Source organism: Centrocercus urophasianus, unplaced genomic scaffold (assembly GCF_019232065.1).
Source record: "Centrocercus urophasianus isolate 14NV4802_14NV808 unplaced genomic scaffold, USGS_Curo_1.0 seq_18, whole genome shotgun sequence".
NCBI lineage: Eukaryota > Metazoa > Chordata > Aves > Galliformes > Phasianidae > Centrocercus > Centrocercus urophasianus.
The window spans coordinates 16826541-16852108 of record NW_024884733.1 but is presented as its reverse complement, the minus strand read 5'-3'; the positions used below and the strand labels follow the sequence as shown (position 1 = coordinate 16852108).

At 36.1% G+C, this 25568-nt stretch overlaps 1 protein-coding gene across 14 annotated transcripts in view; it reads left to right on the top strand.

Annotated features, from left to right (window-relative positions):
- ADGRL2 (adhesion G protein-coupled receptor L2) overlaps positions 1-25568 on the top strand; it is a 144112-nt gene that overhangs the window by 101084 nt on the left and 17460 nt on the right. For 9 of the 14 annotated variants that reach the window (XM_042820048.1, XM_042820051.1, XM_042820049.1 and 6 more), the window contains 11 exons: positions 7013-7309; positions 7851-7954; positions 8772-8957; positions 9987-10025; positions 12916-13099; positions 15043-15165; positions 15420-15625; positions 16678-16851; positions 17897-18106; positions 19095-19315; positions 20588-20654. In XM_042820048.1, the coding sequence (XP_042675982.1) occupies positions 7013-7309; positions 7851-7954; positions 8772-8957; positions 9987-10025; positions 12916-13099; positions 15043-15165; positions 15420-15625; positions 16678-16851; positions 17897-18106; positions 19095-19315; positions 20588-20654 (1811 nt within the window). The remainder of the gene's footprint in view (positions 1-7012; positions 7310-7850; positions 7955-8771; positions 8958-9986; positions 10026-12915; positions 13100-15042; positions 15166-15419; positions 15626-16677; positions 16852-17896; positions 18107-19094; positions 19316-20587; positions 20655-25568) is intronic. The other 5 variants (XM_042820052.1, XM_042820053.1, XM_042820059.1 and 2 more) reach the window with 1 other exon arrangement.

Genomic DNA, 25568 nt, shown 5'->3' with positions numbered 1-25568 from the left:
TCCAGCACAGGGAGCTGTTCAAAAGGCCCTGCACCCCGTTTCATTACAGAAGTTGGTGGCTGCTCTTATCAGAGACATACCCACCTATCTCATTAAAAAGCTTTCATTTTCATATGTTCTCAGGCATGTCATTTTTCATTCAGTTTAACTCAGATGAAGTTGTAGTTTAAGTTCTCAAAAGCTTTACAAGAGAAGAAAACAGAGGTGCGGGCTCTGCCGTAAATAATGTGGTAGAAGCTAATCTTTACATCATTGCATTAAGGGAAGAAGTGTTAAGGATGAACAGGGAGAGAGAAAAAGGCTTTGTATGGTCCTTTCTTTGTGTTAGTAAACACCCAATGTGTCCAATGAAACATTTCATGATGTTTTTATTATGAGTCTCTAACATAGGATAAAGTACGCATCCCAGCCGCATCCCGTCTAGTATCAAAAAGACACTTGTGCATCCACTAGCACCCCCTCATGTCCTGGGGTTTCATGAGAAGAGGCTGGCATGCAAGGCAGAGGGAGAAACACATTATTGCAACCAGACCTAGATGAGAAGGGGCCCGGGGCACGCTGCGGGGTGCTTGTCTCTCTTTTAAGCTTTTTACCCATTCATCCATGAAGATAAAAAAGGAGTATTTTTTGTGAGTGAACTGTGAGATTTTGTTTTAAATGCATTAAGACATCAGTAAATACATTTTTGATTGTGACCTTTTAAAATATAGAAACTATTTGAATATGTAATACATATATTCACAAAAGATTTTTTCCTCCTATATAAAGCCAATAAACAATATTTTATTTCTATATGGATCTGAATGTGGCAGTTCTAAAAATGTTTCAGTTCATTTGCTCTTTTGCCTAAGCCAATTGCCTTTAGTTAAAGACTACTAAATTAAAGGAAAAATTATCTTGCTTGTCCTTGAGATGTACTGCTATAAAATGAAGATATTCCATACAGTTTATAACTCTATTTTACTTGTATTATATTCTCAGTTCCTCTTTCTTTCAGCATAATATCTATATAAATTAGAGATCAGTTCTTCTATTGTTATGGAACTTAAAAATCTATATGTGTAATATATAGATCATGGAATCATTAAGGTTGGAAAAAATCTCTAAGATTGATCTTGAAGTCCAGCCATCAATCCATCCTCACTATACCCACTAACCAAGTCCCTAAGAAACCACTCCTACACGTTTCTTAAACAGTTCCAGGGGTAGTGAATTTGCCGCCTTCCTGGGCAGCCTGTGCCAATGTGTGACCACTATTTCTGAGAAGAAGCTTTTCCTCTTATCTGACCTGAACCTCCCTTCATGCAACTTGAGGCCATTACTTGTATCCTACTGCTAGTTACCTGGGAGAAGAGACTAACCCCTACCTCATTATAACCTTCTTTCAAGCAGATGTATAGAGCAATAAGGTCTCCCTTGAGTCTCCTCTTCTTCAGACTAAACAAGCACAGTTCCCTCCGCTGCTCATCATAAGACTTGTTCTCTAGACCCCTCAACAGCTTTGTTTCTCTTCTTCAGACATGCTTCAGTGACTCAGTGTGTTTCTGATAGTGAAGGGCCCAAAACTGAACAAAGTGTTTGAGGTGCGGCCTTAGATCAGATTTTCAGTACATTTGACAAAGGATGTGTAAAGGGCATTTTTGTGTTTCTTTTGTGTGCATGTGTGTTTTGGTTGACTTAGATTTCTTAATCATCCACTCAAAGACATAGGTGTTAGGATAAGATTCTTTAAGTCTCCTAGTAGGAGAACCTTCTTTTTGTGTCTTTTGCAATGGTACTTTAATACCAAGTACTTAATGGTGTCACAATGTCAGTGGCTCAAAATTGGAAGTCATGGTCTTTTCTGTTTGAGTGGTTAACTTGGGGCCATTGTAGAAAAGTCAGCAATCTGTGTTCCTTCTGTTGCTGTGGGAGCAATAATGATACAGACACTGATTCGTTTTTTTCTGTGTCTTGGCTATCAGTTTTTGTCTGCACCTGAACTTCCTACTATCAAGTGCTTCAAAAACAACAATCTTCTTCCTTCATAAAAGACAAATTTATCACTTTTGAGTCACATTCTGAACTGCAAGATTTGTGTTTGCTCCCAGGGCCAAAATTGTGAGACTCACTTGTGACTCAAAACCTGCCTTTTTTCTTTCTATTGTTTCTTTAATTTTTAAATCTGCCTATTGAAATCACAGAAATACCTCTATAATTAACCTAATGATGACTTGAACTTCGCTGCAGACCTGTAGCATTTTTTTCCTCCTGTAACTGTGTGTGTTACATGCTCCTCATATCCTTATTTTCGTAATCCTCAGGAAGACTTCTGATTTCTAAAACCACTGCTGCTGCAGCCAAGCTACCATCTTACCCTGGAAACTGGGTCTGCTGCCTTTAGAACTCTCCCCTTAACCTCAGTCTCTGTATGTTTTTTTTTTTTTTTTTTTTTCTCTCTCCTCGTGGGAATTGTAATACATAGATGTAGAAATGGCTTTTGGAGCTACAGCTGACAAGTACCACTCAGATACTGCACAAGAGCATATTTTCTAAGGTTAAGTGTAAAAATTGTATTTAAAAGTCAAAACCTTAACTCAGAAATAATTCAGAAGTATATCAGGACCTGCAGAGAAGCAACTACAAAAAAAGAACATATTTTTATATTTCTGGTAAATTTAGTGTCTGTGTTCCCATATGTGATTTCTAAAGGAGACATCCAAAGATCAAAAAAATCCTAGCTGGAATAGGATTTTTAAAAGGAATTTTAAGTTAAAAGATTAAGAAGATTGAAGGGAATTTTCCCCTTAAAAAGTGAATGAGTATTACATTGTAAGGTTTCCTTGGGAACAAAAAGATAAATCCTTTTGTTCTGTTTCAGTGCGTTAGGGAGAGATTTCATCTACACTCATCCCAATTTGCGCAGACTGTGCAAACTGTTCAAACTGGGGTTGTCTCCCCTTTTGTACCATGATACCCATCATTAAGTTTTATTGGATCACTGCAGGAAAATAAGGATGTTGTGAGTGTTGATAGAACAGAAACTTGTCAGCTGCTATCACCGAGGGCTTGAAGTGACAGTAAGCAAGTGCAAATAAATCCTTATAGCACCAAGAATCTATGACGAAGTCATGCAGCAAATTATTAAGTAAATTAGATCTTTGCTATTTTAGTGAATCTATTACGCTACAGATTGATTAAAGAGAGGCTGTACAAATACAGATAACCTAATGGGGACCAATTCCTCAATCATAGGCATTTTGTTAATTTTGTTGTGTATTCATTATAATTTTCAGGGTGTACATTTATAAATACCCATGTAAACATTTCACTTTCAACTAAATGGGATTTTGCAGCATCTGTAGAGTACTGGCCAGCATAATAGCTGGAGCATATAGGTAATTAAGTAAGTCTTAGTGACTTCTCTGGTATTCACTGAAGTGTAAAAACAGGCACATCATGGTAATAAGCAGAAAGCAGGAAAATCTGGGTTTGCCCAAATGTCTGATCCTTGTTGCTTTACACAGCAGCCCAGTGTATGATGCCTTTTGAAAATTAAGGTGTAGAATTAGGTTTTTGAATGTTCAAATATATTGAAATTTCTGGCCTGTAAAAACATATGTTTAAATGAAAAATCCATGCAGCCAATCTAGAAAATGATTTAAGTCGCAGAGATGAAAATGGAACTATTAGTGTTTTCAGAAATGATTAATCATCTGGGCAGCCCAGATCAATTTTGAACGTATGGGTATGGTTATGTTTTGAGGTTTTGGTTTGTTTGTTTTAATGTAGTTAATATCTACTTACAGTAGAAACCTGTTAGCAAATAATACAAAATTGAAGAAAAAATATCTCTAAATCTATTCCTCACTGTCAGTTGGGGAAACAAAGTTACTATTCCCCCGCTGTCCTAAGCAATTGTGTTATGTTTTTTTTATGGACATCACACTGTTAAGCAGGTGTTAAGTTTTACTCCAGTGATGTCTTAATTTTTAGAAACACAGTACATATATAGCTGTTTAAATCAACTGTTAGGAACTGCATGAAACAAATGCAAGTTAATTACTCTCAAAAAGTCTCTGAATTTACTTCCCGCTGATGTTATTTTTTTTTTATCGTACAAAGACTGTCTTCAACTGATAATGTGACCTGACTATATTAAAAAAAAAAAAAAAAAGGAGAAAAAGGTTTGTTTCACCCTGGCACATCAATCATAGAATCATAGAGTGGCTTAGGTTGGAAGGGACCTCAAGGTTCATCAAGTTTCAAGCCCTCCTCTACAGGCTGCCAGCCGCCAGATCAAGTGCTAGATCAGATTGCCCAGGGCCCCCTCCTCCAAACTAGCCTTGAACACTTCATAGGGCAGGGCATTCACAAGCCCTGCACAACTTGTTCCAGCAATTATGGTCAAGAAGTCACGTGGCATTTTATAAAAAATCTTTAGCCTTCTGCAGACTTTCCCCAGCTGCTCAGAATGATAGGTCAGTGACCCATACAAGAAGTTTGTTTTTCCTTTTACTTGCAGCTTGTAAATCATCAGTATCATTATCTTGTATATGTAAGTGCTCTGCAGGTGCCTGGGAGCCTGTGGGTACCATCACCCTGGGCTTCAAGCATGGGACACATCAGATAGTGGAAGCCATCATGTGTCTTCTTGCAGCTCAGAACAATGACCTTTCAGGTTAAATTCCCCAACAGGTCATTAAAAACAAAATGATCCACCTTCTGAAATCTGGATATATTCCTAATGATGTGTTCCTATTTTTTCAGCCTTCTTCTTCCTGGGCTTTCACACTGTCCTGAAATTTCTTGATACATTCTTTAAGATTCCGACTTCTTAATTTTCCTATTTAAATAAAGAGAAAATATCTTAGATATTGTCTCTATTTCTTTTCTTTTTTTTTATGATTTCTGAATTTTTTTTGAGAGAGAGAGAGAGAGAGTTGGAGTCTTTTTCCTCAAAAAGAGATTACAAAGAGATGCTTGGGAATTGATTTCAGTGTGTAGCATTAAGTTGCATAAAGACAGCAGAATATTATAGCTGATGGTACAGCACAAAGTATGTTCTGAAAATTGTTGCCTCACTACTTAACTCTAGAGAATAGCTTTGATTCTTACTGTGGTGTTTTGCTCCTGAGACAAAGGTATCCTAAACATTACAGGTTTGAGCAGTAATTGCAATAATGCTAATACACATTTAAGTGATTAAATACGTACCTATTAGCACAATGTGTTGGGGACTGGATAGAAATAATGGGTTGTCCCTTGCAGCATCCTGTGTCCCCTGCAGCTTCCCATTCCTTAGGACCTGATTCAGAGGCATTGCCTGACACTGCTGCAAGTGACTGCAAATGCTTTTGACAAATGTTAATTGGGAAAGGCTGGATGCATTGTAATCAAAATAAAATTACAGCAGTTTCACAAGATGTCAGGCAAACACTTGCAGAACAGATTCAGAGATTTCAGTAGGTTTCATAGTAGCTGGCTAGGCCACAAATACAGCACAATTACACAGACTGTCATCAGACAGCTGAGAATTGGGCTGAAGAGAAGACAGCCGCTGAAGAAGTTTGTCATTTGTGAGTAAGAAAGAGATAAAAAACATTTCTCTTTATACGGTCTTTAAAAATAGACGTCAGTGTTCAAAATCTATACTCTAAATTCATATAAAAATTAAAAGATTCTTTCCAACTCAAGGCATTCTTTGATTCTATGATAGTTGAGTCTCCTGAAATATTATAAATGAAGTATGGTTTAAATATCTTCCAAACAAGTGAAAGTTAATCTTATTCCATGTGCAAACTTAAAAAAAAGAAATAAATTTGGTGACAGAAAGCTTAGCAGAACTTCTTTTGATTTTGCTAGTGAGCTTATTTAGAGAACATGATAAAAAACATAATTGTCCATGCCTCAGAGGTCAGGGATCTAGCTGCAACAGAACCCAGCCACAACAAAAAAGTCACCTTCTTCAGTTAAGTTAATCCTAAAATTAGTTTCATTTATTTCTGTATTGGTTAGGATATAAAAAATAGTTGATTTGAGCATATTTAATCTCAGAACAAGGATTTGTGGTTGCCTGAAAAGCACTGTGAACACTAATGAAGATTTGGAAATAATTAATGGTGACTGTTTCAGTTACATTACTTGCATTTTTTCAGCTGTTGCTCCATATACATTTCAAGGTAATGAACAGAAATTACGGACTGTTATCTTCACAAGCATTAAGGAGTGCTATCTCTGCAAAGCCTCACAAAATGAGCCAGGCCCACTGCGCCTCCCAGCCCCAGTAGTGCCAGGGAGTGAGGAGTTCTATGTTTCGGTCAGAAATGATTTGGCCCAAACCTATCTGCAAGTGGCATGAAAGACTGCACGAGGTGCTTGCCACCTGGCTTTGCATGAGACATGGCTTCATACCTGCTTTATCAACAAAGGATGTTAGAGCCCGCAATGTTCAAACACCAGAACACCACGTCCGTGCTATGCGTTTGTTCTGCTTGAAGCTAATCAGGCATGCTGCAGCTCTTTCACGCAGAATGACTGCGGGGTAGGAAGATGTAATCGGAATTATTTCCCTGGAAGGTGTGTAGTGGGTGACTTGAAGTTTTTGGATCTGTTTTTAAAATGTGCCTGTTAGTTACAGCCCACTACCTTTGTTTTTAAAGCTGAACTGTACTGTGTATGGCTCTATCTGTCGAGTTCTTTCTTCTGTGGAAGCAGCTAAGTAATCTTTATTTGCTTTGAGCATGTTTGTTTTGTACTGATAACTCCCTAGGACTGCCTTTCCGCCTTTAGAAATGTAACTACCAATTTTTTTTACGGAAGAAAGTGTTTAGAGAATGTGTTGAAACTTCATGCTGGTATGAGTTGGGAGGAAAAAAATTCGTAAGCACTCAGGATAGCAATAACAAAAGAGTAATATTAAGGTTAAAAAAAAAGGAGACACCAGAGAATCCATTAAAACTACACAAATAACTTTTTTAAAAATAATTCTGAAATCATTCACTTTTTTATTACTCTTATTTTCTCTGTGCAGTGCCTACCACAGCAGTGACAATAACTTCTTCAGCAGAGCTATACAAAACCACAGCGTCAACCACTAGCACTACATCACAGAAAGGTCCAGTAAGCACAACATTAGCTGGAGGAACAAAAGAAGGAAGCAGAGGACCCAAGCCACCGCCACCCGTTTCTACAACCAAAATTCCCCCTGTGACGAGTTTTTTCCCTTTGCCAGAAAGATTCTGTGAACCGACTGAGGCGAGGGGGATTAGTTGGCCTCAGACACAAAGAGGAATGATGGTTGAACGGCCTTGCCCCAAAGGAACACGAGGTATTGCCTTTAAAAATATATCATGATTCCAAGCAGACATTTCAAAGGCACTGTGCCACTCTCTCATGGTGATTTTTCTTAAATCTCAGCCTGTCAAACAATTTTTTTTGTTGCTTGGAGAATGCAGTATCTAAAGGCAGTGGTCAGGTTCTAATCTACAAACTGCATTTGAGTGTAGATTCAGAATTACTTTGCATGTATGCTTTGAGAATCCAGGTCAAATTTTAGGTCTTTACTTGAGGACTGTTATGAAATATACTTACAGCTGCCTTTCTCATTATGAGCTCCCCTTTGGATGAGCTCCAGGAAAAATCAAGGGCTTTTTGTTTGTTTGCAGAAACCGTCTGGTACTTTTCACTTGACTTTTTTATTGCTGTTTATCATCTACCTTATTTCCTTACGTTTTTGTCAATTATTGTCAACTGCTTATACTAGTGGCATTCAGGATTCAACACTGCTAAGGAGCACATTGTTGCTGATTTCCCGAATGCATGCAGAAAAATGGCTTCAATTTCACTGTAGTTTTCCCCATCTGTTGTAGGAACTGCCTCGTATCTCTGTGTGGTTTTAACGGGAACATGGAACCCCAAAGGCCCTGATCTTAGCAACTGCACCTCACACTGGGTAAATCAGCTGGCTCAGAAGGTTGGTTGAAACCTTTTAATCTGGTGTTCGCTCATTACTAAAGATTTTAACTGCAAGCATTAATAATTGAGCTTGTTGAAGCTGTCCCGATTACTATGTGTTCTTTTGAAAAGGAGTTGCATGTACTTTGTGTGTAAAGCATTTAAGAAAAGCGTGGCTCATAAGTCCAGTAAGGCACACTCGTGCTCAGTTATTGAGTGGAGTCTGTACTTACGTGTTTTCATAGCATTTTAAAGCAAAATAGCTCTTCTAGTGTTCTTGCTTAATAAATAAAATATTATAAATCATACAGCAAAAAGTCTGGTATGCAACTAGGTTTATTGGCTCAGGGAGAATTTTACTTGAATAAATAGATTTTTGTACGAGTGCATTAATAACAGTATGATTAGAGCACAGAGCCACTTTCTGTGTTTTCCTTCCCTACTGAGATTTACTAAGTTTATGAAAACTGGATAATTTGTTGTCAGTACCAGGCTACTTGACTTTCAAATGCCTCAAGCACTGGTGTGAACAAATAGATTTCTTACTGTCTGATAATGGCAGAAAAATAAAAGTGAGGATGAACAGAAGATCTAGCCCAAAAGTCCCAGTCTGATTTCTGGTTTTGATGACTGTTAAGAACTGCTTTTGTGTGTCACGGATCTAAGAACCTTTAATCTTCTGAGATAAAGAGAATGTTATTGGTCTCAATTAGTTGCAGATTTCAATGTATGTGCAAATGGTTATTTCACCACAACAAAGGTACGTGGGGAATTGGAATTAGGAGCCGCAAGCAGAACAAGGGACCCTGCTGAGATAATATAAATTGTCATTTCAGATCAGAAGTGGAGAAAATGCTGCTAGTCTGGCCAATGAACTGGCTAAACACACTAAAGGACCAGTCTTCGCTGGCGATGTTAGCTCATCAGTGAGGCTGATGGAGCAGCTTGTGGACATTTTGGATGCTCAGCTGCAGGAACTGCGACCCAGTGAAAAAGATTCTGCTGGAAGGAGTTATAACAAGGTACACAACTATGTTCACCTCTGCTTGCTGGGATAACCATTGCCCTTGATTTTTTTTTATCCTTTCAGAAATATTAATCAATACTTTGTTCCTGCGTGTATATAGTTCTGCAATAAACATGTAAAACAACAGTAGATACACAGCGGAAAGTTGCAATTACCTTCTTTTTAGGGCATAAGATAAAATTCACTGGTCCTCAAAGATAGCTGTGTGTCCTTTATTAAAATCTTGTATGCATTATAAATAATGTAGGTAAATGGCCACTAGCTTACAGAAATCCTCAACCAAAGCAGTATTTTTATTCAGTGAAGATTTTATCCCTGAGCAATCAGAGAGATTCAGCATGGTTGTACAGCTTTGCTTTAATCTGAATTGCTGCAAAATAATAGCATTTTCTTAGACGTTTTAAGATGCCAGCATCACTTACAGTTGATCATATCTCCTAGGATCATCTAAACCACAAAGACATAGTTTTTTGTTTTTGTTTTTTTCTTTCTGGAATAGTATTGAGAGAAACATGTCAGAGAAAAATTATGTTGTTGTGTTTTAGGTACAAATCACAAAAGCGTTACCGTTCCAGTTTTTCTCATAAGAAATGCTATATTTCATGGCCTCTTCCTTTCCTCAGCTCAGTCAACAAACTACAAATAAAACATTTTTCAGCCTGCTTTAAAGAGAGCTCCGTGTACTCCTCTGTTGACTGGGCAATAGTTTTATTTACAATCTCTAGCTACACTTAGAAGAGTTTTCCCTTGGATAGATGAAGTGTCTACGCAAGGATTTTCTCCTTTGACCTTTTCACACAAATCCCACTGCTGGGACAGAGATCCGTGGGCACCTTTACAATGGTTGGGAAAAAGGTTTCCTGTTTGATGTTTTTCTGTAGTCATCACTGAATAAAAACTGAATTAACGTCCAAACTCTTCACAGTTCGAATTACGGATTTGAAACACCAGACTAAATTTTGGGTATTTCTGAAGCTTTCCAGAATGTGTCTAACTTCTGATTTTCTTTTCTCTTACTAAAAAGCTCCAAAAACGAGAGAAGACATGCAGGGCTTACCTTAAGGTATCTCTCATGTGCTGTCACCCTGCTTTCTCCCTGCTTCAGCAACCTGCCACGCTTTATCATCTTGCTGCATGATCCTATGTATTTCAGTCTTTGATAAATGTGTATTGTGCCCCATATCAACTGTACAAATGTTGGCTTTGCACAGGTATAACACTCAGAAGAAAAAAAATAAAAATCAAAGTTTATACCTCTCTAACCTCAACTTGTTCCAAAGCAGAAACAGTTATTACCTGAATTGGAAGTAACGTCTCTCTCATAATATGACTTTGGGTAGACAAAAAAGCTGGGAAATGAACAGAAGTGACTTCAGCTTATAGCGTTTTATATCAAAGACTGCTTAGAATTAATTTGCTTGCATGAAGTGTACATTATATAGCCTGCTTTGTTCTTTGTGTATTCTTATACCTAGTAGAATTACTCCATCTTACAGTTTTGAGAGTTGTTACAAAGGCCAATTTCAATGATTTCAGGATAAAATATAAATACAAACTTTTCTCTAGCTTTACTAGTAAAATATGTATCATGTGTCCCATTAGTCAGGCTATATGGAAGGTGCATAGCACATTGCTATCTGATTTTCTGTTTCTTTTATCTCTGGTAGAATGGTTGCCCATAGTGGCCAGCTCCTGCTCTGTGATACAATGCCAGTAATTCTACCTCACACCTGTGATAAGGAGAAAAATATGTCCTAGAATAGATTGTGTCTGTGCTTCTGAAAGATTTTATTGCACATTTTTTCAAAGTTTCTTTTAAAATATAGTTTTTACTTGTACCTTCTGTGATAAAATGTAAGAACAATTTTTAAAAAGAACTTTGAAATACTTTGCAACATAATAAATTCAAACTCTTACTGGAGGGACACTTCTCTGTATTAGATGGTCTGTCTTTTATCCTACTGCTTAGAAAATGGGATAAGAGATGTCCAGTTACAGCAAAAATTTGACAAAAAGAGACAAAGATCTGGAGAGAAATGCACTTCTTAAATAATAAATGTAATAGGATTTTATCAGAAAGTAATTTTGAATAGGAAAAGGAAACCCAGCAGACATTGAGCAGACTGAATTTTCATACTTTGTTTTCAATAATAAACATTAACATGAGTAGAGCAATAATTGGCTTGCTTGGACAGCTGTGTCAGAGGGGTTCCACCTCCCTGATTGTCTTTGTCTGAGTGGAGAGAATGCCTCAGAAGTATTATTGGACAGGTGATCATTTACCACAGGAAAAATGCAGAGCTAGCTTGTCCCATAATAAATAAAAAATGCTTCATATTAATGAATGCATACCATCAGCACTATATAGAGATACATAAGAAACCGTAGCACAACCTTAATTTTCGACTGGTGTCATTTTCTGTAAGTCTCAGATGGGCTTCTCTGCTTAGATAAGACTAATAACCCTCTTGAAATTACAAATCAAAAGCTGACTTACACTATGCAAATGAAGCAAGTTCCCACTTTGTGACAGAGAATTCATTTGTACCTCAGATTAGAGGCTCCAATCTGTATTTCTTGGTGACTAATGAATCTGGCCTCTGCAGACCAATTTCTGTTCCACTCTAGTTAATGGCTGCAGCAGTATCAGTGTGAGCGTTTTGACTATTCTGTCTCCCGTTAGAGAAAGAAAAAAGGCTTTAATGTCACTTCGAAGTATCTTCCACCTGCCAGGAAGGTCGTGGTGGTTCACAACACAGACAGAAAGAGGATATTAAAATGGATTAGGCTAATTAATCTTGCTCTGACAAAAGCCTTGACCAACTTTTCCTATTCTGATTTGCACAGTGCAGTATTCCAGACCAACATCTTCCTGTTTGTACACTACGTTCTGTTTCCATTCCTGATGCTTTTAAATTGATCAAACAAATTATACATAGGCTTAATGACACATTATGAGTAGGCAAATGGGACAGAGTAAACAGGGTGTTTCAGCAATGCATGGCGTACTCAGTGCACAGCAAACTCAATGCACAGCTACATTATGCATTAATGTAAGTGCCTGCCTTCAATTGATTAACTGATTACTGTGATTGATTGGATTATTTTGTAAAAATAATGTAATCATGTCTCTGAATTCATCTTCTTCCTTATTTACTGTTACTTTATATGCAGCTTAATGAACCTTAAAACATAATGATAGAGTTGTTACAAGAAGGACTTAAAATGGCAGCTTTATTCAGCTTTTCAGTTTTGCCTTCACTGATAACAGGGACAGTCAGTGGACATCTTGTTTGCTCTATTGATTTCCTTTTTTAACTGACCTTTGTGCAGGAATGGGAGTTAGTAATTTTTTTTTAAGTATCTATGAACAGGTACAGGAACAGGAGGGGGAGTGAGAGTGGCCCAGACTAATTTATATCCACTGAGTCAGCTTCATTTCATGCCTCCTGTAATAAAGAAGGCAGTTTGTCATAGACAAGTAGTTTATAGCACAGTGGCTGCATGAGTTGTGCTAAGTTTTCAGAAGAGTATTATTGCCATTTTAGCCTAAACTGCAGAATGCCAATTTTGGCATTAGTATTTTTAAATAGAATTTGTATATTTTGACATTAACTTTAAGATGAAAGCTTCAGGCAAAATTTCTGGCATTTATTTTTACGTTTTTTCAGCACATTAATATGACTGTCTTTATATCTGATACGAGACAAGTCAAATCTGCATGTTTAACACTTATAGACCACACAACGCTAGTGGCTAACTGCACTTCTATTAATGCTAATCCAGCAAGGGAATGGAAAAATATTTTTATGTTGAAATAGTTTTCTAGTGCCATTAAATCACAGTAAATCATTCTGACAGTTAAGTATTATAATTGTCACGAGATAATGCTGAAAATTTTCCCCAGCTGCCTAAAGCAATCAGACCTAATGATAGTTTTCTAATGAATGCAGGCAATTGTTGACACAGTGGACAACCTGCTCAGGCCTGAAGCTCTGGAGTCCTGGAAAGACATGAATTCTTCGGAACAAGCCCATGCAGCCACAATGCTACTTGATACATTAGAAGAAGGGGCTTTTGTCTTGGCTGATAATCTCTTAGAACCAACCAGAGTCTCAATGCCCACAGAAAATATCAGTAAGTGAATTTCTTTTCAAGTACTAATTAAAGTGCTGTGAATTGCTTTTGCACAAAAAACAAGAACAATTATTCTTTGAAAGCTGAGCTGTGCAACATTTGGTAGAAAGCTGTACTTTACCTGCCTGTGTAGGAAAAGAGTTATTCCTTGTAGAGGTGAAATGCTTTTGTTTAGTTCTGCAAAATTAGCATTCTTCTTCAGTATCCTCAATACAGTGTAGAATAGAAAGTACTTGATGTTGTGAAGTTGATTTACCACTGAAAAATCATTAGCAGAGCCTATGGATATGAAGAATGCTTAAACGGCAAAGTATGGATTTTTTGAGGTAACTGTTTTCTGTAGGGCTGTGGAAATGCTTTTCTATTTTATATAATCTGTCCTTAATGAATTTAAATTACTTTTTACGATGCACTCTGCCAGTTAAATATTTTAGGCACTCAGAACATAGGCAAAATGTTTATATTAAACATGACTGCCTTCAGGTAAAAATGTGTTCAGTGGACTACATCTCCCATAATGCAGAATAGCTATGCTCCAGAGACTACACAATAGCTGAAGATAGTTGGAGCATAATTTAGAATTTAAGTGGTGACAGAGAAATGAAAGGATTTGGTATTAGAGATGTGCAAATATTGGCACAGGGGATGTGTTAAAGCAAAAATAATTGCTATGCATAAAATTAAAATTCCTTCGTCTTATTACAAAGATGAATGTAGTTTCAGCGTAAGAGGAAGCTGAAAGTCTTCTAATTTAAAAGTTACCAAAATGGAGACTTGGAGTAGACTGCAGAAATTAGACTTTCCACATTTCAGTATCTGCTTATTAACTGTGTAAGATGTTTCTACCTAAGTTTATATTTAAGAAGGAAGATACTAGGAAAGAAATGGGAGGTGTTACAGCTTATCAATCTTAGCAATGATATCTGATTAGAAATGATTATCTTAGCAATGTTCAGACAGTCCACTGAGCTCCATGGAACAGTGTGTACATGCTAAGTGAGATGTCTGACTATATGTAAAGGTGCATTTGTCTTAGAAATGAAATACATCGGAGGGAAAAAAAGCAAATAACATTTTTCAATTACCAAGTCCAAGTATACTTTCTTATACAAATGAGAGGAAATAAGTAGTTAATTTTGGACTGCATTCTCAGACACTGTTCTGCAATTCTACCTATAAACCTTCAGAAACAACTTTGATAACAGGCTGTAGCACATACATTGTGATAGTTGAACCAGTTTAATGTACCACTGATACTTGACACCAAATTGACCACTCTAGCTTATATGTTTTACATATCCAAGGGAATCCAACCTTTAATGTTAATCCCATGAAAGCTCCCCAGTATGCAGTATGATATAAAATTAAAACTGACTGTCTAAGTGGTACCTTAAGTTTTCAGTTTAAATACTTAGTTTAACATTACTATTTTATTTATCAACCATTCTACAGAATTAGATATAGGGGGGAAAAAAGCAAAATGGTATGAATATTGTTTAGCTAAATACACAGCATAAGTGTACTTAGGCATTTACTTGCTGACTTTTAAACCTCTTTAAATCAATACTTGAAGTTCTAAATCTGCTGGCTGTGGTTGCTACATAGACATTAGGAGCTTCAAAATTAATGTTTCTCTGCAATACGTATGTTTGCAGTATTTTTAAATGGATTTTTTAGGCCCACACATTAAAGCAAGGTTTGATGTCATTATTTTCTCTATTAAAGTGCTGTCATTTTCTTTAAACTTTAATTAAACCTAGTGCATACTACTAAAGTAACTGTGTAATTGAAACATTGCAGTACAGATCTCTTTTGATGGCAAATGAGACCAGCAGTGTGATAAAACTGAATATTGATTGGGGAAAAACAATTGTAATCTGGCCAAAAGATGCTTTCTACATCCTTCTTTTTAACACTTTTTTTTTCCCCTTGAATCTGCTTAGTTTTGGATGTTGCAGTGCTCATTACTGAGGGCCAGGTGCAGGACTTGAAATTTCCTCAGGGCAGTAAAGGAGGCAACTCAATTCAGCTCTCTGCAAGCACTGTGAAACAAAACAGCAGAAACGGTGAGTCCTGAGCACATAGCATCAAAACTCCATTAAATTCAATACATTACCTTTCCTAGTTAAGAAACGAACACACACAACAAAACTGTTCTGTGTCTTTTTCTTCAATATAATAGGTACCTAGGCATTTTTCTTCAAATTTGTAGCCTGAAAATGCCTCTGTGTTTTCTGATATTTTCCATTCATTACAGTACAGACTACAGCTTTCCTGTATGTTTCTGTGGCACAATTATGGGATTTCTTTTCTTTTGTAGGGCTAGCAAAGCTGGTTTTCATCATTTACAAAAGTCTGGGGCGTTTTCTTAGCACGGAAAATGCAACCATAAAGCTGGGCAGTGATTTTGCTGGTAGAAACAGTACAATTGCAGTCAACTCCCACGTCATTGCAGCCTCTATCAACAAGGAGTCTAGCCGAGTGTACCTGACTGATCCTGTGTATTTTACTCTGGAACACATTGATGTGAGTTATGCTAATGAATTAATGGGAGGGTCATAAAATCAGCAAGAAAGAAAAGCAATGCAGAAAAATAACCTTTTTTTCCAGTTGAATTTTAGATGTTGGGCTAGGTCAGAGACATGAGCTTGTTTAAGTCTCTGAACATAAAATTAAATGAGCTTGGTTCAGTGATTATTAGAACTTAAGTGTATTCTTAATGAACGCTAATTCAGTAATCAACATGAAAATGTAAATGACTAATTTGTTTCTAACTGAGAATTAACTCTTACCTTAGTAGCTGGGGAGAAAGTAACCGTTAAGATTCTTATTTGTCTGACGTGACAAAATAGCATAAACTTTCTACAATGATTTTGGACCAAGCTCTGCAAGTCTATACAACAGAATTGCTTTAAATACATTCATAACGAGAAGGAAAGTGTTATATCTGGGTTTTCTATGCTTTCAATCTGTGTATATTGTGTCACGATTTATGTTTCTTTGCTCTTCAGTTTGATCCTTTTTATTTTCAAATCTCACATGGGGAAAGTAAATAATCAGTACAGTGATAGAGAAAATAGTTTGATTTTCCTTTTGCCACTTTTTGTAAGTGTTCCAATTGTTTCTTATCAAAATAGATAGACATTGAGGAATGAGATTTTTCCTGATGTCTATTCACATGACTTTGGCCAGAACATAGGTGGGAATCAAAGGATAGAAAATTCATTTCTCTGTCACTTTTAAAATATCTCTTCAGAATAAATTTGCTGTCCTAATTTCACAGACACCAAAAATGGTTATGTTGTACCATTGGTGCATAAAGTTGTAAGATTGAAATTGTAATTGTTTAAAATTGGGTCTACAGTAATTGGAACTACACTTTAGAGTGTTTCGGACTATAAAGTCCATTCAAACTAGATGTCTTCCTTGTATACATAGTCCACAATTTTGCTGATGAAAACTTTATTGTCCGAAACATGCAAAGTTTAATCTAAATTACTCTTTACACATATTAAACAATTGTTATTGCCATCTTAATGTGTGAAATCCTTATTTTATTTTATCCTTTTATCTCTTAGCCTGACAATTATTTCAATGCAAATTGTTCCTTCTGGAACTACTCCGAGAGGACTATGATGGGATACTGGTCAACTCAAGGCTGCAAACTGGTTGACACAAATAAAACTCATACAACATGTGCTTGCAGTCACCTTACCAACTTTGCTATTCTTATGGCTCATCGGGAAATTGTGGTAGGTAATGATATTTCTAGCCATGAGCAGGGAACAAGCTTTTAAAGAGTTAGCTTTGAATTTTTAGCAGGATACAAAATTGCTGAAGTTTCTTAAGTATTTATAGTTTCTACCCACTCACTCCAAAACAATTTACTTTCTGTAGCAGTTTTCTTCCTCACCATAAAGTTACAAGTAAAATAACAAAAAAAATAACAAAAAAAAAAAAAACACACCAATGAAAGAAGGACAAAAAACTTCTTCCAGTCATATTTTGAAGTAAATGACCAATCTTAGAGTCATTTTACAGACTTTGCACTATGACTGGAGGCTTTCTAGGGGGCAAGTATGCAGGTTTTCCCCTGGAAGCACAAGTGTAATCTCCTAAAGCAGGAAGGTCAGAGCTGCTACTGGTTTTCTAATTCCCTTTTTATACTCTGAAATTGTTGCCTAGTTAAGCACTTACTGGATGTTTAGTGGCCAACAAAGATATATTTGCAGAGATATGGGGCTTTTCATAAACCCACTATATTCTGAAAGGTAACTGAAAAGATAACTGAGATGACAAAAGTGATTCTGTTACAACTGAAGGAACCATCTTTACCTAAACATGACATTAGATATGGAATTACACATGCAACATATTCTGCATTTTGTTCTAATTGATCTTTGCTTTCTTCTCCACTGTGGAGTTGCAGGTCTATAGGAAAGAACATGTACACTTACAGGAGGTCAAGTGAAAGTTCTCATCTTTGCATCAGAGCCTAACGCTACATTCAAAATGTTGTCTCTTATTACTTTTGCCTCACAAGTTTGCAGAAGATCATAGGAAAACTGAAAATACTATCTAATCAGGCTAAAAATAATCATCTTTTGCTCCCAGACCTGCTCTTCTTCTACTTTTGTTCTTCTGGGAAGCTGATCTGAGATTCAGAAATTACTGAGTACATCTTGCCCATCTCACATGAAGAACAAGCAACTTTTCTGGATGCTACCTATGAAAATAGATTTCTGTTTATACTCATAAGGATTCATATTAATTTTCTCCATTCTTGGTTGTTTCTAGTACAAAGATGGAGTACACGAATTGCTCCTCACTGTCATCACCTGGGTGGGAATTGTCATCTCTCTTGTTTGCCTGGCCATCTGCATCTTTACATTCTGTTTTTTCCGTGGCCTACAAAGCGATCGTAACACTATTCACAAGAACCTTTGTATCAACCTATTCATTGCTGAGTTCATTTTCCTAATAGGCATCGATAAGACAGAGTACACGGTAAGTCTTCTGTGTATGTACTGATGTTTTTCTCTGAAATGACTGTTTGAAACATTTGAATTAAAACATGACAACTGCCAACTTTTCAGCATTCTGACACAGCAAGGCTGAAATAAAAATTGTAAGTGAAAATAAGTAGATATGTTCATAAATAGTACTTACATTCATCAAAAATATACCTGGTATTAATTTCTCAGTTAAAGCTCTGTTTTTCACTTTCTATTGAGAAATACCAGCTATTAATGAAGCAGGTGTTTTAAACTTCTGAAAGAGGAGCTGAAATGTTGATTTACTAAGAACGTATATTCTCATGTGTCTCAACAGCTATTGACTGTTTTTCTCACACACACGGGCAGACTTATGCCTTATGTTTTTTGTTGTTGTGTGGGCTTTTTTTTTTTAAAAAAAAAAATGAACATTCATGCAAGTTTTTTGGCAGTATTCATGACATTTAATTTGTCGTTCAGAAGCAATTCATTGTGTTGAAATCTAGTAAAGTGGTAAGAGTTTCATACAGAATTCAACTAAAGAGGAGAGAATTCAGACTGATTCCTGTTATGACAGTAGAAACTTGCAAAATTACAGCAGGCTTGATGGCTGCTTCATATTTAAAATAAGCTGAATTACATTATGCTTCTGAACCAACTGTTCATGTCTCACATAATCCAAAGTACAAGCCCTAAAATGATACCAATTTAAAAATTAAAGGATTGTATATAAAAATCAAAAACCACTGCATAAATGAAGACAAGTGAGGGTATGGTTTCTGTATCTGCATTCTGTTTAGCTGAATTTACTTTCTGCACCTACTATGTATACATTAATATTGGCAAATGTTCAGCGTATGTTTTCAGGTTAGAAAAATGTTCCTGAATTTGTGAAAGATCTCTGATAGATGTGTATGTTCTTCTATTATGCCCTATTTAATTAGAGATGTAATGATGTAGAGATTTGTGGTTTATATTTCCATCTTTCTTTTTCTTTGCAGATTGCATGTCCAATATTTGCAGGTCTCTTACACTTTTTCTTCCTGGCAGCCTTTGCCTGGATGTGTCTAGAAGGAGTGCAGCTTTATCTAATGCTAGTAGAAGTATTTGAAAGTGAATATTCTAGGAAGAAGTACTATTACGTTGCTGGCTACCTCTTCCCTGCTACAGTAGTTGGTGTCTCAGCAGCTATTGACTATAAGAGCTATGGAACAGAGAAAGCGTAAGTAATTGCAAGTGACCTGAGTGTTTTTCAAGTGAATAATTTTTTAAAGCCTATTAGCTGTCAGGGGGTCCCTGACAGACTAAAATACCATCTGAAAGCTTTATTGGTAAGAGAATGGCAATACTGTGCACAAATTTCAATCAAGTCTTTTGTAATTCTCTAGGTTCAGAGGATTTGTACTCTAGAGAGACAAATTCTAAATTATGGTCTTTCTTTTAGCACAAAAGATTGACCTGAAACAAATTGAAAAAGTAAATAACTTTTTGGCCTCAAATGTATATGAACTAAAAATTCTTCTCAACTTAAAGTATCTGACAGGCTTAACCATCCAGTTTTAAGCTAATGCTTCATTAGATCTCTTTGTTCAACTGGCCCTCTAGCTAACTCTCATCTTGAATATGACAGTACAATATTCTGGCCCATATGGTTCACTTTGATAATATTTTATCATGCGGGTAGAGCAGGATTAAAATTAGCCACTGTCTTTTATTTATAAAAGTACAGATATATATAGGAAGTGACAGAAGGTAGACAGAAAACATTTCTGAGGATTTGATTTGCTGGAGGCATGAATTTGCCTTGCAGTAGTGTTTACTTTGTCCTTTGATTAAATTAGTTACAGAATAGGAAGATAGTGTTGACTACAAGAAAGCTGCTTGATTTTGCTACTGATGAAAGACAAGTAAGAGCAATTCAGTAGGGAACTGCGCTGTATGAAAAACAAATCACTAAGTGAAGTTGGCCCTAATAGGTTTACACGTCATTTGGTTTGGTATCATATGCATTCTTTCTCTCTAGTTGTACTCCCAGTTGGGATGTTTCATTTATACCAGATTGTTTTTCAGCCAAATGTGGTATCAGAATGCTTTCTATCTCATATTCCTCAGAAGTAAGCATGTTGCATATGCTATAGAGTTAAAAGCAGATTCTAAAGATGACTTGGAAAACCTGTGAAAAGTATTTGCTGATGTCAGATTCAGTAGTTCATTACCACTCCAGTGACTAAAGCTTTTGACCATAAGGAATACTCATTTTGATCGTTTCTTCTTCTGTGTTGTTTCTGATAATGGATTTTGATGTACAGTGGTTTTATTAAGGAGGACCCACCATAAAAGTTACAGGTTAGGAAACATTGCCTGTGGACTAAATGATACTGTTTGTCATTATTTACCAAGATATTAGTTTAAGAAGTATTTTTGTGTTTTTCATTTACTGGACTGAGGAGCTATTGAAATAGTTCACCTTTCATTTTTGGTTTTTCTTCCACAGTTGCTGGCTCCACGTAGATAACTATTTTATATGGAGTTTCATTGGGCCTGTTACCTTTATTATTCTGGTAAGAGCTTTACTTTTTCTTTTAGACTATCTTGCAGAAAAGTTCAAATGATTAATTGTTAGAGCTGTGGGGGAACTTCAGTATAGCCATTTTTTCCTAATGGTTTGAATCTGAAGGTTATATTGACATGTGTAGTCATATGAAAAAATCATTGAAGTACATTAAACACATTTTTTTTTTTTTAAGAAAAGGAACTGTTATTATTGCTTTCATTAACTCACTGACTCACTATTGTACATGTTTCAGAGTTTAACTGCAAATTTTCCATCATCATTATTTCAAAAGAGTATTGAATGCATTGGATAATTAAGACAATCTTACATCTCAGAGTATTTATACAGTATTTATATCTATATTTGCATATGCATGTTTTTCAAATGACTGCTTCTGTATGTATTTAAGCTGTATGTTATATATATCAGACATAATACAAGTTCATGTGTTTCAGCATAAAAATAGAATATTATGTAACTAAAAGAAAGCTTATAGAAATTTCTTTTTTTTTTTTTTTTTTTTTTTTTTTTTTTTAGTAAATGTATCATATGTATGCATACCCATATATGCACTCATGCCTGTATGTCCTATTGTCCATTCTAGATTGAATATTGTATTTATACACCCATCATCTGTTCTCTGAGCACTGCTTCTCAATTTCACGTAAAAAGTGAAGTCAGTTGTCATCCCAGGGAATATCTCCCTGTTTTTTTTTTTTTTGTTTGTTTGTTTTTTTCAGGTTAATAATGTTAGCACTGTATGATGTAGGAACTTGGAAGAAAAGCAAATGCAAAATATGCATTTTGGTTTTATCTGGTATTTCAGTATCTTTAAACTTCACAATCTTTGAAAAGCATTCTAGAAGGCTAAAGCTAAGCACATAATCTGAGTATAGAGAGAGCTTTTGTCATAACTACTGATAGTTAGAAGGGATGAATTAGTTTTGTTTTAATGCCTTTGAAGTTCTAAATAATTGCCTGTTCCCCTACCTCTATTCAGCAGTAGAGTTGTGAAGGGCATGCATCCAGTACAATTTTGAAGTTTTTTAGTTTTATAGAACCATATGCTAGACACAGTTGGAATGTTTTTGTAGCTTTTAGTTTACTTCTCTGTGTAAACATAAACTCATACTTTGATATCAAAAATTTCTATTAAAAATGTAGCTAGCCAATCTTTCATAAGTTCTTTATTCCCTCCTAGTAATTTATATATTGAAATGAGGTTATGTGTATTTTAGGTCAGTTTTTGATGTAAACAGAAAGTAATACTATTTTAACCCTTGAATAAGCAGTTAAGAAAAGATAATTGTGTAGTGTGAAAGGTTTAGTTCATTACCATATATAATGCAATGGAAAGCATAGTAATGACAGCAGAGTAGCAAGGTCCTAGGCTGTAGCAAGTGAGGATTTGCTCAAATGCAACAGCCACTGACACAGGACTAAAAAGAAAGATGGTGCTTACCTTTAGAAGTTTATAGATACGCAGCAATCTCCAGCACAATACCTTGTCACTGCCAACCCTTAAATGAGGTCTGGGAAGGGCTGGATCCTGGCTCCACCCCTCCTGGTCACTCAGGTGCACCTGAATTCTCCTGGGTTGGCCCTGCCTTCCCACCAGGTGCTCAATCACTGTTTCAAGCTGTGACTCAGCATTTCTGCTACAGCACATTTTCAGAGAAATAGTTTTTGATGAGTGTATTAATTGAATTAGAAACATTGAAATATTTGCAAGGTATAAGTCTATATCTTTATAATAATTATACAGTTTATTCTAAATACATTTAAATTTAATCAAGTATGAGGATAATGGGTGCTTTTTAAAATGAAACCTACAATTACAATTGAAATGCAGTTATTATTTTCAGTATGATAGGAGATGTTTTTCAGAACAAAGTTATTCATTGCAGTTGTTGTAATCTTTAGTAAGAAACTGTTTGAAGTTTCCTGTAGCTATAGTTCAGTTACCCAAGTCTGATTGTGTGATGAGAATTTCACTTTCTATATCTTGTTTTTTATTTCATTGTTACTGCAAGTATTTTGCTAAGTCACCTCTATTTCTCTCTTGCTTTAAAATAACGTTTCATATGGGAAGCTTTGGGCATTGCTCACGGCTTTTTCACTTCCTCATAACCAGGTCAGAGTGAGAATAGAGGTGAAGGACATTTAATCATATTGACCATGTACAGACATAGTTCACTATTATTTACTGGCCATGACATTATTATCCTCCAGCAAATCATTTAGACTGAGACGCAAAAGGCTTTAGGGAGCAGTATTCCCAACTTCAAAAATATGAAACAGCAGGTAGCAATCACAGCACAGTTCCTGGGAGTAATTCTTCTCTAGCAATTGCTTTGCCCTCTAATCGTCCCAATTGAGAAAGCAAGAGACTGGAAGAAGTGTGAGAAGTGTAATAGCTGAAAAATAATATGTCATGGGCAGTGTAACCAAAGGCAAACCATGGTTGTACAATAGTGTACTTAGTAGCATGACAGAATTTCTCCTTAGTAAGCTTTTTTAACATGTTAATCTAAACACTCCTTTTTGACAATCTTGCTTACTTCTCTACTTTACACAATTTTCTCTGAGTTTACAAGTGTTTGCACTAGTATCTGTATACATGTTTAATCAAAATGAGGGTAGAAAAGTAAGGGAGGGAAGTATAAAGTTCCTCAGTATATCTTCTGAGGATATTCCAGCTTCGCTAGTTCCATAGCCTGCCATGCCTTTGGGCACCAGGGTTATTATATCTATGAGAAAAGAACATGTAAGTAATGAGCGGTGGGAAACCATTAGTATGCCTGAAATGGCTTAATGAAAGCTTGGATCATGACACGTCAGGAGCTGTTCTTATCATTTGGACAGCTCCATCTGCATCTTTAATAATTAATTCAGTTCAGTAAGAGTTCAGCTTGCACGCTCATTTAGAAGCCTTCTTCAGAGAGTACCTCTCTTGCTGCCAGTCCCAGAGAGAAATAGGCTTCTGCATGGCTAAGAGCAAAGATCTGGAGATACAAGAGCAGTTTTAGAGCTGCATTTGCCAGGTAACAAAAGCTCCAGGGAGTTCAAAAAGGGTCAGAACATGTGCAGTTCAGCTAGGTTACTTCAGAGTGGTGTTTCTGTTCTTCTGTCTAATCATATCCATGTCAGCACTGCAGGCTGTGTGGAATGAATTTTAAGCTGCTAAGCTCAGGCAGACGTGATTCAATTGAACAAGTTGATGGCTATAAAACAAACAGTGCTCTCCTATAATCTGTGGTCAGAAAAGCCAAAGTATTTTGACTTCTATGTAGATCCATGATCATTCATATCCAAGAAATGAAGTTGGTTTGACTTCAATTCAGCCAAAACTACTACAGTATGCTTCTCACAGATGGAGCCAGTATACTGGACTACCAAATGCTATTTAAGCAAAAATTCCTAGGCCGGCCTGTTTCCCATTTACATGGGGATGTGTGAGACCAAAATTTGGATGCATACATACAGATGTTCACATATCTATCTATACATTTAAAAACTGTGTTTACAAGCTTATGTATTAAAAATATACGTAAGTATATTTTAGTAGGAGCCACTTGATAAATGGTATTTATCCATTGCTCGTGGGGAATTTTATTATAATTATTGCAAAAAGTGGCTTTTTTGGCTACTAATCAATTGTACCTGAGACTAATTCCAACCCATTCGTCTTCTCTGCAGATTATTGCATCCATTTTTTTTGAAAGTTAATTTGACTTGAAGACATTCACTCTTAAAATTACATAGATCCCAGATGCCAAAATTTTACCTTGTTATTTATCATATCCAGTACATTCTGATGTCCAGACCAGAACTGGCATTGTTAGTGTTAGATATGAAAGAAGCATGATCTTACAGGGTACTGCTTTTGATTATTTCCATTAAAATTCTACAATTTTTATATTTTAAAGTAGTTATATTTTAACTTATCTTAATATGTATTTGTCTTTCTTCTGCTTGATTCTATCTAATTACATTTGCCATATCAAGCATTTGATATCAAGGGTAGGAACTGCTACTTTAAAAGGCGCTCATGTTCTTTCTTTTCTGCTTTTACATACATTTCAGAAATGTATGTGTATAGATTAAAGTAATTCTCTATAATTCAGTGTCCTGTGTCTCATAGTGGATAATATATTTTAGCAATTATAGTAAAAACCCAATATAAACATTTCAGCTGTGTATACTGTCGTTGTGTGTGTGTTTGCAAGATGAATTTATTTTGGTTGCCACTGAAGGAGAGCAGTATTTTTGGGGTGGAGATTTTGGTTCATCTTGGATGGATGGAGCCCAGTTCTCAGGAGGAGGCCTGGCCCATCAGCAGCCCATTGTGTAATAAGAGTAAGAGAAAGTCATCACTGTCTTAAACCCATTTTTTACCTCAGAACCTTTCAAATACCCATCTTACTGTTCATATGGATCTTTATGTGCCCCAGAATACTGCTTGTTTGTGGTGAATGCTCTTCTGAAATAAAAGTGTTCTACTCAGGCCTATCTGTCGAGCTTGGAAAACATCTATGAGTTTATTTGCTTAGTTTAGCAATAGTTTAGTAATCACACATGCATGGAATAATGCAGGTTGGAAAGGTCTTTAGACGATCTGTTGTCCAACCTCCTGCTCCAAACAGGCACAGCTCTGAGCTCAGTACAGCTTACTCAGGGCTGGAAAAGCTTTTCTTATACAAAGTCTGTACAAATGAATGTGGAAGTACTAAATGTGTTACCTTCTTGTACAGACTTTTCTTCCACATTTATTTCTCACCAAGAAAAATGATTTAGCCCTTCCTTCTAGAAGTAATTACTCTCCAACAAGTTCCCTTCTCTCACTGCTTAGTGTCTGGTGTAATAATATGGCAGGATGCCCAAAACTCATGAGTTCCCCCAAAACAATCAATTTCTAGAT